Source organism: Suillus clintonianus, assembly GCF_016758775.1.
Source record: "Suillus clintonianus strain FC179 chromosome Unknown DEU56scaffold_54, whole genome shotgun sequence".
In the NCBI taxonomy this organism is placed as follows: domain Eukaryota; kingdom Fungi; phylum Basidiomycota; class Agaricomycetes; order Boletales; family Suillaceae; genus Suillus; species Suillus clintonianus.
Window position 1 is genome coordinate 216,357 of NW_024539278.1, and position 14,528 is coordinate 230,884.

Below are 14,528 nucleotides of genomic sequence, written 5' to 3' on the forward strand. Positions count from 1 at the left end.
ATAAACAGTCTTCAATACAACCTTGGAACTCAGTGCGATTGTCACGGACTCGTCTACTTAACCCTGGACAATGCATCGACCCTATCCTATCAGTTGCTGTTGGCTGGTGGCGATGCTTCCGCCTTTGAGGCGATGCTGTGCCATCTAAATAAGATCATGGCCGATAACAGTAACTGTGTTCCCCCCAGCTGGTATCGATAGGCTCCCAGATCGACTTAGTTTGACCTTCCTGTCCCAAAGATATGGCCTTGTCATTGAAGGTGAGACTCCTATCATATCAACGGCAGCCATAATCAAAGCTTTGAAACGAAAGACATCTGCTCACAACAACGTCGACAATGATAAACGCGTGGCGCTGCTGAGTGGGACGATAGCAGTGATCGATACAGCAAAGGCTGCTGTGCCTAGCGTCCTCGTACAAAGCATTCTTTCTACAGTATCGAACATCTTAGCCATCGCAAAAGTAAGTCATTCTTGGACAACTTCGAATGTCGTTCTGACTCGTTCTGATACATTTACATAGAATACCCTGCAGAACGAAGACGATTTCCGTGGATTGATCGAACAGTGCCAAGTGATTTGTGATGTCGTCGCAAAGGCTACCGAAGGCCAGACCGATGGCGATTTGAACAGTGAGCTCAGCGATATCATTATCAGTCTCAAAAGGTAGGGCTTTCTCCAGATAACAAATGGGGATTAACTGACATCGCTGCAGCTTTGTCCAAAGCATTTACGAGACAGTCGTGTCTGCGAATGAGCGCAGCGTTACCAAGAGAGCCCTTTTCGCCCTGTCCGACAAGGACAAAATCGCATCTTGGGTGCGGGAACTGGATAGGCGCGTGTTACTCAATAACGTAAGCCTTACCTTATACCAAGCTACCATTGAACTGACATTACTCAAGATGCACCTGAGCATGATCACCCAGCGCAGGATAGATCAACTGAGCAGACAGATCAATAGACCGAGTGTGCCCACCGCAGATGAAGGCTGGCGCATCGTCCTCCCGAGTATCCCTTCCCCATTCCTTGGTAGAGATCATCTCATTCCCCATATTACGGAATTACTTCTCAACCGACGTCATGTCACGCTTTATGGTCCAGGAGGTATCGGCAAGACCTCCCTCGCAAAAGCTGTCATCCATGACTCAATCATAGCTGAGAGGTTTCAAGGCCGTCGTTACTTTGTATCTTTCGATGAGCTAGGAGGCTCTCAGATATCCACAGGAACAGTCAAGGAGCGGATTTGCAGAGCCGCCGGGTTGGATGGGCGCCTTGGTGAACGGTGGGAAGAAGTTATGGCATTTCTGGCAGGCGCAGACACAGTCCTGGTCATCGACCATGCAGACGCTCTTACTGCAGCTCGCAACGCAGACTCCGTGGCCCGTCTCATTGATGACCTCGCATCATCAGCCTCTGTGGTCCTCTTGCTGACGACCCGAAGCAAACACCCCTTCGCACCTTACCTTATCACTCAAGTTGTGAGCGTTCCCACGCTAGAACGCAAGAACGCGAGGAAGGCCTTCGAGAGCATATGCCCGCAGCACATTCCTACGGAAATAATCGATGAATTACTGGATGGTGTGGATAACCATCCGTTATCGGTCAATATCCTCGCTCGTCGGGCGGCGCAGCATGAATGGTCAGGGGCGGAACTACTTTCGGCATGGAGGACACAACGAGCAGTACTATTGGAGAATGGTGAAGGAAAATCACACAGCCTGCGTGCTACAGTCGAACTCTCTTTGAATGCTCCGCCGGTGATCGGCCTTGGCGATGATGCTCGAAAGCTTCTCGGTATCATCGCCTTTTTCCCGCAGGGCCTTGACGCTATGAGGGTGAAAGCCCTTTGTCCTTCTGCGACTACGATCGTGGACACGCTTTCTATTCATTCAATGATCCACCGCGAGGATAATCGTTTCACCATGTTGGCGCCCATGCGACTGTACTTGGGCCAGAAGACGCCAAACCCTGATTCAAGTTTTCTGAACACGATCAGGAATATGTACTACAAAGAGCTCTCCGGTAATGTCGAACGACATCAAGCTCTTATCGAGGCTGAAGACGTCAACGTTGAACGCCTCATTGCGTTCGACTTCAGCAAGGTCATCAATTTGGACGATAGCTGTCGTGCTTGTGCATCATTCCTAGACAACCTCGCTATCTATAAACCTCGGGCGACCATTCTAACTACAATGTTTCAAGAACTTCCGGTGAAGTCCTCGGGAATCCTTGCCAAAGTCACTAGTCGGCATGCCACGACGAAGGCAATTTCACTTCGCAACAAGACCCTGCTTGTGAAGTCCGCTGGAACTCTCGCGTCATCTTTAAGACGCAGCACATTGACGTCTACCTTTCTCAGAACACTTTTCGTTCGGTAACAATTCATTTCTCCTGATCCTCTCTCTTATTAATATATACCATCAGTATCAATCTTCCGAACGGGACGCCCATCAAGAATCTGCGTACATCAGAGAATCCTAGACGTTTACGCCATTTGAAAACTGTTACACGACCATTCCTGCGCCTTAGTCGTCAATCATCGTCAACCACCACCCCCACCCCCACCATCAAACGCATTCACTCTTGTGCATCCCTTCAATCATTTAATTCTCTTCTGCACGAGCACCGTGGTGTTCTTGCATTCTTCACGACAGAGATGTGTCGCCTGAGTCGCAAGGCAAAACCATTGTTTGAAGAATTTGCGCACGACAAAAACTCGAATGGTAGCCCCGTCGCCTTTGTGCAGGTGGATCTCAATTCCTCGCGTGATACAGCTGCAGTTGGCATCGAGTTTGGTGTCCGCGCCACTCCCACATTTCTGTTCTTTGTAGGAGGAATGAAGGTTTGGCTTTCCGTGAGCTTTGTCTGATCGATGACTTATTTCTGGTCGCAGGTATATGAAATACAAGGATGTGATGCTCAACAACTACGAATGCACCTTGCAATGTTTTTACATCCAGGTTTGCCAAATTCAAGTTAATATATATTGCATTCCAGCTAACAACATCGACCTATAGTTCATCCACACTTAGCGGTATCCTTTTTGGCTATGGAATTGTTGGGCCTCAAACCCATTAGATTCAATCATGTCCCCGATCTCGCCGTTGTATCTGCAAAACTGAGGGGTTACCTTGATTCCGCTACAACCTGGTTTCCGCCTCTCGATACCTCCCTGTCCAAAGTTGATACCATGGAAATCCTATTTGGGGCAATGATTCCGTACATTGAGGCTTCCACCACCTCGCAAAGCTTGCCTTTGCATCCTCTTTTCGATCTTTGGCATGACATCACGAGCTGTATGTCGTGGAATATGCCGGGGGACCAGCTATTTCCACTGGTGGATTTATGGCGGATAGCACTCCTCGATGAAAAGGTCCCCTCCTGGTGCGCCGATCGAAACGGTCTCGACAACCCCCTTGTGCTACTGTTGTCAAAGGCATGCGAATGGTCTTCGAGGAATTATTTGTTGACACTCCTTGGTATGCTCTCCAACGCATTCATCAACAGGGCCTTGGGATGGAAAATTCTCCTGTCGGCGCAGAACAATCTAGCCATTCTGCTGGAACATACTTTGGTTCATAAAGATCTTGATATCCGGAGAAAAGCATCGAGCTTGGCTTTCAACATTTTCGCGCGTCTGCAAGAGCTCAGAGTAGAGAATCTATGCAAGGGCGACAAAGAAGAAGCCGATCATTTGGAGATGGAATTGTCCCTTACCCTCCTGAATGCAGAATGGGAAGCGTCGATCGCATGCGCGCTTCTTGTGGCTATCGAACGCGAGAGCGACGGTGATATAGGTACTCTTCGTTGCCCTTCATTCATGTTTCTGATTTCTGATTTGTCACTTGTTGCTACAGTCCACCGTCAAGTCGCAGCATTGGGACTTATTGTCCGCTTTTCCCCTTTCATCGATCATTTGTTGCGACTTCTCGGAGCCTTACACGCTCAAAGCATCCTAAAGACTAAGCTCAGAGGAAACGGGGGGAATTGGAATATGGAGGAATCTGTCTGCGTGCTATTGCAGGAAGTTGCTGATAAACTGTGCCCTCCGGGTGTTTTCATTTGAAGCGCAGTTGATATCCAAGTCCACAGACACTCTACATAGTACCCACTGCGTTCGACTTATAGCTTACGATTTATTGTCAACGTTTCATTCGATTTTTCCTGGGCTAGCACCCTTCATCTCGACGTACCCACTGCCGTTCCATAATACTAGGTCGCATGAATGTTTATCACATCTGAAGTACATCTGGTACTAATGCAGAGAAAATCCAAATAGGGCGATGGTCATCCAGGTGCGCGGGCTATTGTATAACAGTATTGTGTAAGGCAAGAGCAATTGATGATGCACCAAATGGATGTAAGATGACAGATGGGCGTGAGCAAGAGGAAAGCGAGTAGTAACGTTTGTATAAGGAAGGACGGTGGACTTCTGCACTAATGAAAACCATTAGACGATTCAGTGGACGTGCAGCAGATGCAAGACCAAAAGCGAGTGCAGCATCCAGCCTGTCTTGTAGGAGCATCAGGCTTATCTGTTACGACTGCAGGAGTGGTGGTGACAGGAGGGGGCATCAGTAGCGATGATGTAGTGACAACCGCTGCCTGCGGACGCGATGACGGCAACGGCAGTGCCACACCTTGTATCGGGTCTTGTTTCGGCTGTCCTTGCGAGGCAGCTTGTGTGTTTGGTTGCGGGGCAGCAGTGTATCTAAGCTTTGGAACACATAAGTATAGGAACAAAGAGAGCAAAAGAGTACGAACCTTCTTTTTTTTGGCAGCAGCACGAGGGCTAGGAGCGCGACGAGAGAAAAACCCTAGCCATGGGCGCGGTGAGAGGTGCGGTGCGACATCAGCATTGGGCTGAGAGTGGCCTTGCCACGACGCAGCAGTTGACTGCCATAATTGACCATGTGGCGTCTGCAGCCAGTCTCGTCCACTCTGGGTCTGCAACCAGTCTCTCCCACGTTGGGTCTGCAGCCAGTCTTGTCCGCCTTGGATCTGAAGCCACTCTTGCCCATTCTGGGTACGCAGCCAGTCTCTACCGCTCTGAGACTGCAACCAGTCCCCCCCGCCCTGGGCCTGCAGCCAGTCTCTCCCGCCCTGGGACTGCAGCCAGTCTCGTCCACTCTGGGTCTGCAACCAATCTCTCCCACGTTGGGTCTGCAGCCAGTCTTGTCCGCCTTGGATCTGAAGCCACTCTTGCCCGTTCTGGGTACGCAGCCAATCTCTACCGCCCTGAGACTGCAACCAGTCTCCCCCGCCCTGGGCCTGCAGCCAGTCTCTCCCGCCCTGGGTCTGCAGCCAGTCTTGTCCGCCTTGGATTTGAAGCCACTCTTTTCCGTTCTGGGTACGCAGCCAATCTCTACCGCTCTGAGACTGCAACCACTCCCCCCCGCCCTGGGCCTGCAGCCAGTCTCTCCCGCTCTGGTTCTGCAGCCAGCCTCTTCCGCCATGGGTCCGCAGCCAGTCTCTGCCGCTTGGTATTTGAAGCCAGTCTCGCGCGCTCTGGGTTTGCAGCCAGTCCCGCCCAGCCAGGGTCTGCAACCAGTCTTCTCCGTTCGGGCCATCTAGCCAGCCTCGGCCAGCCTGGGACTGCAGCCAGTCTTGCCCGGCCTGGGTCCCCAGCCACTCTCTGCTGCCCAGCCAGTCTCGCCTGCTCCCACTCTGCTCCCACTCTCGCCTACCCTGATCATGCGGCCACCTTTGTCTGCCTTGGGTCTGCGGCCACACTCGCCCGGTGGGTGGCTGCGGCATAGAGTCCTGCTTGCCCTGGGTATACGGCCACTCTCCGCTCAGTGGGTCCACGATCGTTGGCTTGTCTCCTGCAGATATGAACGGTGGTTCAACATTCTCGCCTAGCCATCCCCTCCCCTCCGAGGTCTGCAACCAGCCGCCTTGGGTCTGCAACTGATCTTGCCCGCCTTGGGTCGGCAACGGACTCCGCCAGCCTCCGGCCTGCAGCCACTCCCTTCCGCTCTGTGTCGGCAGAAAATCTCGACCACTTTGGGTCTGCGACCAGTCTTTCGCGCCTTTAGTCTGCAGCCACTCGGGCGATACTTCGTTGCCATCCTTGATTTGTGGAACTGTATGTTGAGTAGCATCGTCCTAGAACACAACAATGAGACCAAATCAGATAATTATATCCAAATATCACGTACATAGGGTAATAATATGTCATTATCCTGCAGGAGATAACCTTCAGTTCTTTGAAAAGTGATGAAATGAGCCTAAGAAGAGCTTTCGAAACTCACCTCTGAATTTGTCGCAGTGCCTAAGCCGAGGGCAGCATCAAGGGCAGCGTCTCTAACCATTGTAGAAATATCCCATGCGTACGCATTGCCGTCATGGCAGCCAGTGACTAGCTGCTTTCCATCCAGTACGGAAAACGACACGCAGGTCACTCCACTTGCATGCTTAAGTGGCGAACCGATGGGCTGGCCATTGTCGAGATTCCATAATCGCGCTGTATTATCGTATGATGCGTTCGCCAAAACGCGGCCATTCGGAGATATTGCAATGGCACGGACAAAGCTAGCGTGCGCATCCAGAACATTGATCTGCACCCAGATGGAAGTATCCCATGTCCTAATCGAGTCATCGGCTGACCCGGATATAAGCCTTTCTCCATCCGGAGTCCAAGCCAGGCAATTTACAAAACGTGTGTGTCCTATGAGGGTCGCGACCAGCTCGCTTGTCTTAGCATCCCAGATTTCAATGAACTCAACATTTCCAGCAGTAGCAATCAAAGTCGTGTCTGGCGAATAGACGATTGCGTTCATGGTGAGGAGCCCAGTCTTGATTGGCGCGAGGATAGTTTCTCCACTCTTCACATCCCATTGTCTTGCAGTCCCATCGTCGGATCCGCTCGCAACTAGCCGACCATCTCCACTCCAACAGATAGATCGCACTGGCTTTGTGTGCCCCGTCCATTTAGCGATAACCTTGCGTGTGTCAATGTCCCACAACCTCACTCCGCCGTCCCAACTCCCGCCAACCATTTTCTTCCCGTCTGGGGACAATGCTATGGTGAGCACTTCACTTTCTACGTCCTGCCAGTCGTCTCCTATCTGTTCCCCGCTCTCCAAGTTCCACACTCGCAGCAAACCATCCACTGAACGAGTGATAATCCGCTGGCCGTCGGGCAGGTGTATGATAGCGGAGACAGGTTTGATATGTCCTCCAAATTTTTGGCGGGGCGTTGTCACTGATGTCTCCTGCTTGCTGGTGGTTGGTGAAGAGATATTTGAAACCGATTTTATTCTAACGGCTGGCGTAGGGATCTTTGGCATCGGTGTTCTCCCAATAGACATTGGCGCTGCCGCGAGATACGCCAGCGGTGGGTAAGAGGTCGGCAACGACATGGCTATTACTTGATGACTACTGTCTCAAATTTGTCCGTCAAAGTCTAGGTCATCACTCACAAGTATTTCACCGGGGCTCTATAAACGGAACGAACGACGCGAGGAGGTTGAACGATGTCAAAATCGGTGTTTTGGTGGCAATTCGGAGTCAAGTCGTATCAAGTACGTTATTTACTCGCGTTATGATACCTCGTGTCTGCCACTGAATGATTAAATTATAGGGCTCTCATTGGTAAGGTTTATGTATAACTTTTCCGGCTCTTTTCGGTCTCATATGCCGTCACAATCTAACTCACCGCCCATGAGTAGCCCACCACCTCAAGCTCGTCGTTGTTTCTCCATTCAAGACTGAGGTCGTGAATATGGTGGCGAGAGTACGCCCAAAGGTACGACCATCACAATACACTACTAGGGTAACTGTGTGATCCATCGTCGTCGTCCTGCGTCTTCTCGATTATACAACGTGAGCAGTGTGTGTACGTATCTCCAAACACTATCCGCTACATATAATCACCACCTCTCCATTCCCTAGCTTTATCTCCTATTGCACATGCGGTAGTGCAAGATTTGAAGTGGTCTTTTGTAGAGGGCGCTTGTGTTGCGGTGTTTGAGGGTGAATTATGAGAAGCAATTGAAATGATGCAACAACGGGGAGATCCGGGTCATCGATACATGGGACATGAATTCGAAAACTCGTTTTACAGCGCGCGCGATGAACGACGTTCCTAACTGTGGCCCCAAGATGTGCGCTGTAAAGTGTGGTGCCAAGATTTGCTTGCAATGCTTTAAAGCTTTGCTGCCTGAGGCCTGAGGGCCTCAGAGAGGTGGTTGTGCTGAGGGAATATATTATGCAAGATGATCATATACGTCAAGTAGCTGGCTCGATTTCTTGAGGATTTGTGCTACAGAACGAATAATATTTGCTTGAAGCTTGAGTAGTGTTGTTTTCGACAATTGACATGTATAATAAGTCATTCAAGGCTATCCCTTCGAATCGCCCTATCATGATTAGGCTGGCAGGTTCTTGCATATGACCCTATTGATCTCGAACCGTCATGCCTGGAGGATATCACATTCACATATTCATCTCCTGGTTGAGGCTCACTACCAGGACGACCGCATCTAGGTCATATAAAAGTCTTCTCTCTTTCTTTCTGCGACTGATCCGACACTATGAGGCCGTTATTGGTGGAAAAGACAGAGTTTTGCGAGAACCGGGCTCGGCGTTTAGCTCTCAGCCAACTGCCCAAGAGAAGAAGACTTACGAGACTCTCGCAGTGCCGTTGCTTAAAGCACCCCCAGAATCACAAAGCGAAGGGTTGAACGGCATAGCTTCTAACACTCGGTCTCCTCGGACCTCTTCTGCGCCATTGGCGCTGAGCTATATCACCATGCCCGAGCCCAGCATTCATATTGCGGTAGCTGTCACCACGCCGCCCCATCCTACGGCGGTAGGACGGTTCTGTGATATATCTACCCCCATTATACCTGGACAAATAAAGCGATACGAGAGGAATCAATTGTATGTAAACTATATCTGTTAGGTGCTTTTCTAATGCCGTTGTAATCCATATCGACAGTCAAGATCACAACGAAGATTTCGAGGTTGAGAAAGGTCCTTTGGACTGTTCAGAGTAAGCATGATGGTAGCAGAGTGCTCGATGAAATTGAAAAGGACCATCAGGGAGCTTGCTCCGGTGTCAGGATGGGAGCCGCTCACGCACCCAGAGGGCGCTTTATTTTTCTATCACTCGAATCATGTACGTCTACTATGGCTGCTCCTACATAGCTTTACTCAATCTCCTTCCAGAGAGTTTTCACTGATGTCGATGTTCGAGAACCTGGAACTGCAGTCCAATTGAGTAGGGTTGCTGATCAGGCGTACGAAGAAGCGCGCAAGGCAGACACATTTCATACATCCCTCGAACTAACATTGGAGCGCGTGGAGGTGGATGGGAAAGAGAAATGGGGCTACTACTTTGCTGATCACGACAGACATGTCATTTTCTGGCTGGAACCCCACAAATCTAAAGATCTTTTGGATAAAGTTCGAGGAGTAAAACGCAAAAGCCACGTCAGTGAGTTAATTCCGTCGATTATTCATTCGAGCTTCTTTTATTGTGTTACTCCCAGGGTATGCACTAGAGTCACAGTACTGGTCCGTATGGCCTCAGAAGTACGCATGTTCCCTTAACTGACCGAAGTTAATTCGCTGATACTTTGTTGCAGTCCTTTTAACCTCTCATTATCACACGCTTTTATCATCTCGACAGGGGACACATTGAATTGTTTCCAAACAAGCGCTTCCTTCCAGTAGATGTCGTCGTGAGACTCAAGGAAATCATTATCTTTACTCAGGCAGGTAGGTCAAGACTAATAATCGTCTACGACATCGGAATGACTCGTGATAGACAATATCACTTCTGAAAAATGCCTAGCATCTTTTGCTTCGGACGAGGTTTCAAATATGCTCGGCCTTATGGATCCTCTCATGAGTGATTCGTTCCCTGATTTGGGAGGTCATCATGGTCATTGATCGTCTTTTCAGGCAGTGTTGACAAGGAGCATGAGCATTCTGTATGGATCGTTGGTAAGTCTAACAACCAAAGCTTAGTCGATTCGATACATTTGCTAATGACTTCAGCACGATTTATGGGAGATTTCTGTGAGTTCAAGCTAGTTGCGAGTGCGGCCTTTCTGCTAACCACTTTGTTAGGCAGCGACAAGTTTGTAAACTTTTGTGGACAGCCAGGCGCGCGACTTGACGCAGACCAGTCGTTATACGACGATTCCACCCCCCGCCCGAAAACTGTCCTTTTTCGTGTCATGAATATCATTCTGTTTGGATCCCCTGATGCTCACAGCAGGGCCCTTCACAAGATATGGGTCGATTACACCATTGTTCAACGGCGTTGGAAAAACTTTATCAACAGACTAAATGGTGAATGGAATGGATATACGATATTCGTGAGTTGTGCTTTTGCTTTATATTGTCAATGTAATCGACGTCCATCTCAGTCTACTGTGATGCTTGCTGTTGATATAAGTTTTCTAGCGGTCCCATCCGTTCAGACTCAAACACCTGCAATCCTTGTAGCATATATGTCTACCCTCTGTGCCTTGGGCTCGTTAGTGGTCTCACTAGTCCTGGCCGGACAGGTCAATGACAGCCGGCGGGACTCCGCTGAAAGTGTGGTACGTTTTCTTTTCGTCATTTGTTTGGCCTGCAATTCTTTATCTTTACATCCACTAGGCCTCATTCATGATGGAAATGTCGCATTCTATGCTCGGCCTCGAGAGCCTTGCCCTCATGCTCAGTTTGCCGTATGCTCTTTTGATTTGGGGGTGCGTTTGTAGTTCACTATGAGGTGACGAGACTCAGCACTCATTTCTTGAACAGAATGACATTCTTTGCCGCAGCATTATCCATTGTCATTTTCCGCACTTCTGATGTTGTCACCGTCTCGATCGTCTCTCCGATTTGGACTGCCATAGTTATCCTGGCTACGTGGCCGGTACTGGCTACCAATAATATTCATATATCCCACCTGAGTTTATGGATCACAGAACAAGTGTCGCGTTCTAGATCATCGTGGGCTGCCATCAGGTCTCATGTCTAATCTGATGTAATTTGTCATGAGGGACATTCCGTAGCGTGTACAGTTGTATGTGGTGTTTTGGTTATTTTATGTGATTCCCGATCCCTCCTGCACAGGACTTGGCAGCTGGTTTGCTGTTGTCCACGTCACTCACACATCGATCTCAATCCTCCGTAGCCACTGAAATCTACAGGTACAGTAGGGTATTTGACAGTTGACCTGTGCATACTCATCTTGAAGCGCTAGCCTCATTGGGCGAAAAGGCGAACGCATCAAAGGTACGGCATCCCCGGGCCACTGTATGAATTGCTTCGCCTCCCTGAGCTCAGTCTTGCGTCTTCTCGAACTATCATTAAACGACATTGGAATCCATGCGCCCGTCTCCAACCACTGGTAATGCCAGTACTGAGTACTAGTGGTACTGCAAGAGCCGGGGAGCTCTTATTATGGCTATTTAGACAGCTGAATTGGCAGGCAATCAAACCCAGCCAGGCACGACTATGTTGTTTCTTCTAACCGTCCGAGGCTCCTCTCATACAAGGTGGCTAGTTCTACAGTTTTACTTGCAGAGACATGCCAGTCTCACCACAGATATCAGTCCGCCTTGCCATAGTACGGTCAACATCTCGCATAGCATAAAAACCAGTAATCGAGCGGCTCATTTCTTGTTTCCTCCCTAGGCATTCACCGTCTTGAAACACAAGCCGAAGGACCAGTCCATCCCAAGTCGGTCGCTCCATGTTGCCGCCTCAGCTGAAGCTCATTTACAGACTTCTATGACGCTACGCAGGCTATCTACTCGACCTCCAGTCCCATTTTCGACTGTCCGACGATAGCCAGGCAACGTGCGATGACGATGCGTGGAGGAATCATGCGCTCTCGCTTGAAAAAGAACTTGAGTCCTTGAAACAAAAGCGAGAAGGAGATGAAGAAGGTGTGTTTGAGTCTTTGAAAAGTCATTTCCTCCGCAATCCTTACTGACATTTTGCAGAACTCGTTCGTCTGCGGCAAAACGTGTCCAGAGACGTGCCAGGCGAACCGGACGCTGCTCCCCCCAAAAAGAAAACGAAGAAGACTGGTAAAGCTCCAGAGCTTCAACTTCAGGACGATGACTGGGCTGCAAAACGGGAAGGTGCGAATCTCATATATTCGCCTCGTTCTTTTTGTTCACGCTTTGGAAGAACGCCTCAACGCAGTAGGCCAGTCATTACCATCCCTCACCGCAGCATTCACTTCCCTCCGAAGCGTCCTCAGCTCAGTAGGTTCCCAGACAGGTGACGACGCAGCACCCAATTCGCGTCTACTAGTTGCGATCACACGGACAATTGGCACCATCGGCAAATTCCTAGACCTCCAAAATATCTCAACATCTTCTGTTCCATCGGAACTCAACGAGTCGAGAATCGCAATGACCTCCCCACTCATGGTGTACGTCTTACGCGTCGCTTTTCCAGCTCTCTTCCACCAAGGTATCAGCAGTTCCAGCAGCACCGCTGTATCCAGCCTCATCGATACCCTGTTCGTCCCTCTTGTCCGCAGCTTCACTCTCGTTTCCCGGGCATACATCATGCACCATCTAGACGTAAGCTCGGCAAAGAAGAAGTCAAAAAGCCGCAACAAAGGTAACGAGAAGGTGCCAAAAACACCCAGCCAGACACTCGTTTCCGATGCTCGTATGGATATCTTGGCTCTTCTCGGCGAGGCGCTGAACGCGTTGGACTCGATAGTACCCCACTACTCTGGGTATACCGCAGGCATCAGGGAGCGCATAGCATTGGAGTCGATTCGGGCGCTAGAATTGCTGTACCCTACTGTCAGCGCTGACGGGTCCGTGGATAGCAGCGTAACTCAGGATGAAGCATCTCGCGGTCCGGAATCATCGCAGGCGTCTCTTCCCCACAGACGGAGAACTGTGCTCAGTAGACAGGCCAGGCTCGAGGTTCTAGCACGGAAAGATGCGACATGGTATCTGTGCCACATACTCAACTCTTGCGCGAGCAGAGGCGGAGCGAAAGACGGGCTTGATTCTATGCTCAACGGCGCTCTTTTGGATGGCGCTGCAAAAGTCGTAAAGACGTGCATCTCGATGGATTGTGATGGTGTTACACGAGCTGGCAGGAGGTGCGTTATGGACGTGGTATGCCGAAATATGGTCTTGGCTGCCTGTGAAAAGATAGTTGGTGCCCCACCTCAAGAGAACCCTGGGCTGTAATGTAAAAATCGATCGATTCCGCAGGTCATAACCCGTGTTAACCGATCAAGTTTGTACTCGTTTCGTACTTCTCTCGTCGGATGTTTTGTGTAACAGGCTCATTTTCTTGTTACAAATGTAACTGTACAATCACGAAAGATAGCTCACAATTTAGGTATTACTTAGCCTTTGTTGTATCATTTAGGTAAACTGCAAAAGGTGACTTTGAAGTGTCAGGAGAAAATGGTGATGCGGTTGGGTCTGACCTATAGAACAAGTCGTAAGGGAGACTGACAGCCGCCAGTCTCCGCAATCTCACGTGACGCTTCGGCCGAAAATGTGTTATTGGACGTCACGTTTTCAGAGACTTCCTTAAGTTTGGTCCTAAACTTCAAGCTTGCAAGTTCATACTACGTCTAGACTCTAGACTCTACATCATGATAGTGCAGGCTGTTATCTTGCTTCCATATGTTTTTGTCCATATGGCTTGGGGCCTCAGTGGAAACCCACAGGTGGAAAAACGCCCCTTGGACCCACACCAAGTGGCACCCCGGATCAAGACCCCGAAAAATACTCACCCAACAGCGAGTACAACAACGCCCGCCGGCGTCCTATCGCCCTAGGCGTAACCAATCCATACAAGTCCCAATAGCGAAAGAGGTACACACCTCCTCCCAGAACAGAACACACCGACATGCCGGGAACACGGAGGAGTGCCAGTGTCAGTGCAGGCTCAACTCCACTATCACGCACCACGTCCCCAACATACGGCTTGAACACTCGGAGGACCACCAGATCGACGATATCTCAAGAAGCTATCGAAGCTATGTCCAACAAAGTTAAAGATTCTGCAAGCGGAAAAGAATTCCTGGCCTCAAAGCTGCTATGCCACGTCAACGAACCATTCTCGCTGACTCACCTAATTTCGGTTCTTTTTCAGATTACGCAAATGTCGAGCAGTACTCCCATACCAGTAACCTCGGCAATTCGCGCAGTGGCGTTTGTTCTCAAGGAACATGCAGCATGTGAAATAGCAGAAACTGCGGCAAAGATGATCTCGGACACTTTAGCCTCTCGTCTAGTAGAACACGTGGTAGCCGCCATCTCACCTCAAGTTGCCTTAGTCCACTCCGCATCCCTCGCCACCTCAGAATCCTTGAAGCAAGCCGACAAAGTGTTGAGAGTGCGCCTGACCACCAGGGCACACCGGACGTCACGACGTCCTGACATATATGAATGCAAGACAGTAACAGTACCTTACTCATTTTCTCTTCCCGTTTTCAACCGTATTCTAACTTTATTCTAACTCTATATAAGACTACGAACCAGCGCCAACGCACCTCAGTCTCTTTAACCGTGACTGAGGTGTGTATC

The 14,528-nt window shown here is 49.8% G+C and overlaps 5 protein-coding genes across 5 annotated transcripts; 4 read left to right on the forward strand and 1 right to left on the reverse strand.

Moving 5' to 3' along the window:
• Positions 1-109: 109 nt before the first annotated feature.
• Positions 110-2,422, forward strand: DEU56DRAFT_454872 (P-loop containing nucleoside triphosphate hydrolase protein). Its single transcript, XM_041346310.1, has 5 exons — positions 110-260; positions 314-463; positions 524-666; positions 716-854; positions 903-2,422. The coding sequence occupies exons 1-5, from the start codon at positions 243-245 to the stop codon at positions 2,376-2,378; spliced, it is 1,926 nt and encodes a 641-aa protein (XP_041206695.1). The 5' UTR covers positions 110-242; the 3' UTR covers positions 2,379-2,422.
• A 153-nt stretch (positions 2,423-2,575) lies between these two features.
• DEU56DRAFT_739947 (uncharacterized protein) lies at positions 2,576-4,066 on the forward strand (the record flags this gene model as incomplete). Its single annotated transcript, XM_041348774.1, has 4 exons — positions 2,576-2,842; positions 2,894-2,975; positions 3,018-3,797; positions 3,858-4,066. Coding segments are annotated over 4 exons (1,338 nt in total), but the record flags the coding sequence as incomplete, so codon positions are not given.
• Positions 4,067-4,304: 238 nt separating this feature from the next.
• DEU56DRAFT_981896 (WD40-repeat-containing domain protein) lies at positions 4,305-7,364 on the reverse strand (the record flags this gene model as incomplete). Its single annotated transcript, XM_041359866.1, has 5 exons — positions 4,305-4,437; positions 4,487-4,716; positions 4,765-6,108; positions 6,162-6,185; positions 6,255-7,364. The coding sequence occupies 5 exons, from the start codon at positions 7,362-7,364 to the stop codon at positions 4,305-4,307; spliced, it is 2,841 nt and encodes a 946-aa protein (XP_041206697.1).
• A 987-nt stretch (positions 7,365-8,351) lies between these two features.
• DEU56DRAFT_454897 (uncharacterized protein) lies at positions 8,352-11,061 on the forward strand. The gene is made up of 13 exons (XM_041346311.1): positions 8,352-8,886; positions 8,945-8,998; positions 9,049-9,124; positions 9,175-9,442; positions 9,498-9,522; positions 9,638-9,726; positions 9,776-9,859; positions 9,913-9,954; positions 10,009-10,029; positions 10,081-10,331; positions 10,383-10,559; positions 10,618-10,709; positions 10,765-11,061. Exons 1-13 carry the CDS (start codon positions 8,420-8,422, stop codon positions 10,982-10,984), a joined length of 1,866 nt encoding a protein of 621 aa, XP_041206698.1. The 5' UTR covers positions 8,352-8,419; the 3' UTR covers positions 10,985-11,061.
• Positions 11,062-11,453: 392 nt separating this feature from the next.
• DEU56DRAFT_813914 (uncharacterized protein) lies at positions 11,454-13,367 on the forward strand. The gene is made up of 5 exons (XM_041353693.1): positions 11,454-11,575; positions 11,644-11,689; positions 11,754-11,897; positions 11,955-12,095; positions 12,145-13,367. The coding sequence occupies exons 1-5, from the start codon at positions 11,537-11,539 to the stop codon at positions 13,173-13,175; spliced, it is 1,401 nt and encodes a 466-aa protein (XP_041206699.1). The 5' UTR covers positions 11,454-11,536; the 3' UTR covers positions 13,176-13,367.
• Positions 13,368-14,528: the final 1,161 nt, after the last annotated feature.

What these genes read in the sequence shown, in the direction of transcription:
- DEU56DRAFT_454872 (XM_041346310.1), top strand. An exon ending in ATCATTATCAGTCTCAAAAG is followed by an intron (nt 667 to 715) that starts GTAGGGCTTTCT and finishes ACATCGCTGCAG; the next exon opens with CTTTGTCCAAAGCATTTACG. An exon ending in GGCGCGTGTTACTCAATAAC is followed by an intron (nt 855 to 902) that starts GTAAGCCTTACC and finishes ACATTACTCAAG; the next exon opens with ATGCACCTGAGCATGATCAC.
- DEU56DRAFT_454897 (XM_041346311.1), top strand. Translation starts at nt 8,420, where the DNA reads ATGCCTGGAGGATATCACATTCACATATTCATCTCCTGGTTGAGGCTC. An exon ending in CATTATCTTTACTCAGGCAG is followed by an intron (nt 9,727 to 9,775) that starts GTAGGTCAAGAC and finishes GACTCGTGATAG; the next exon opens with ACAATATCACTTCTGAAAAA. An exon ending in ACGATTTATGGGAGATTTCT is followed by an intron (nt 10,030 to 10,080) that starts GTGAGTTCAAGC and finishes CCACTTTGTTAG; the next exon opens with GCAGCGACAAGTTTGTAAAC.
- DEU56DRAFT_813914 (XM_041353693.1), top strand. Translation starts at nt 11,537, where the DNA reads ATGCCAGTCTCACCACAGATATCAGTCCGCCTTGCCATA. An exon ending in TATCAGTCCGCCTTGCCATA is followed by an intron (nt 11,576 to 11,643) that starts GTACGGTCAACA and finishes TTTCCTCCCTAG; the next exon opens with GCATTCACCGTCTTGAAACA. An exon ending in GAAGGACCAGTCCATCCCAA is followed by an intron (nt 11,690 to 11,753) that starts GTCGGTCGCTCC and finishes GACGCTACGCAG; the next exon opens with GCTATCTACTCGACCTCCAG.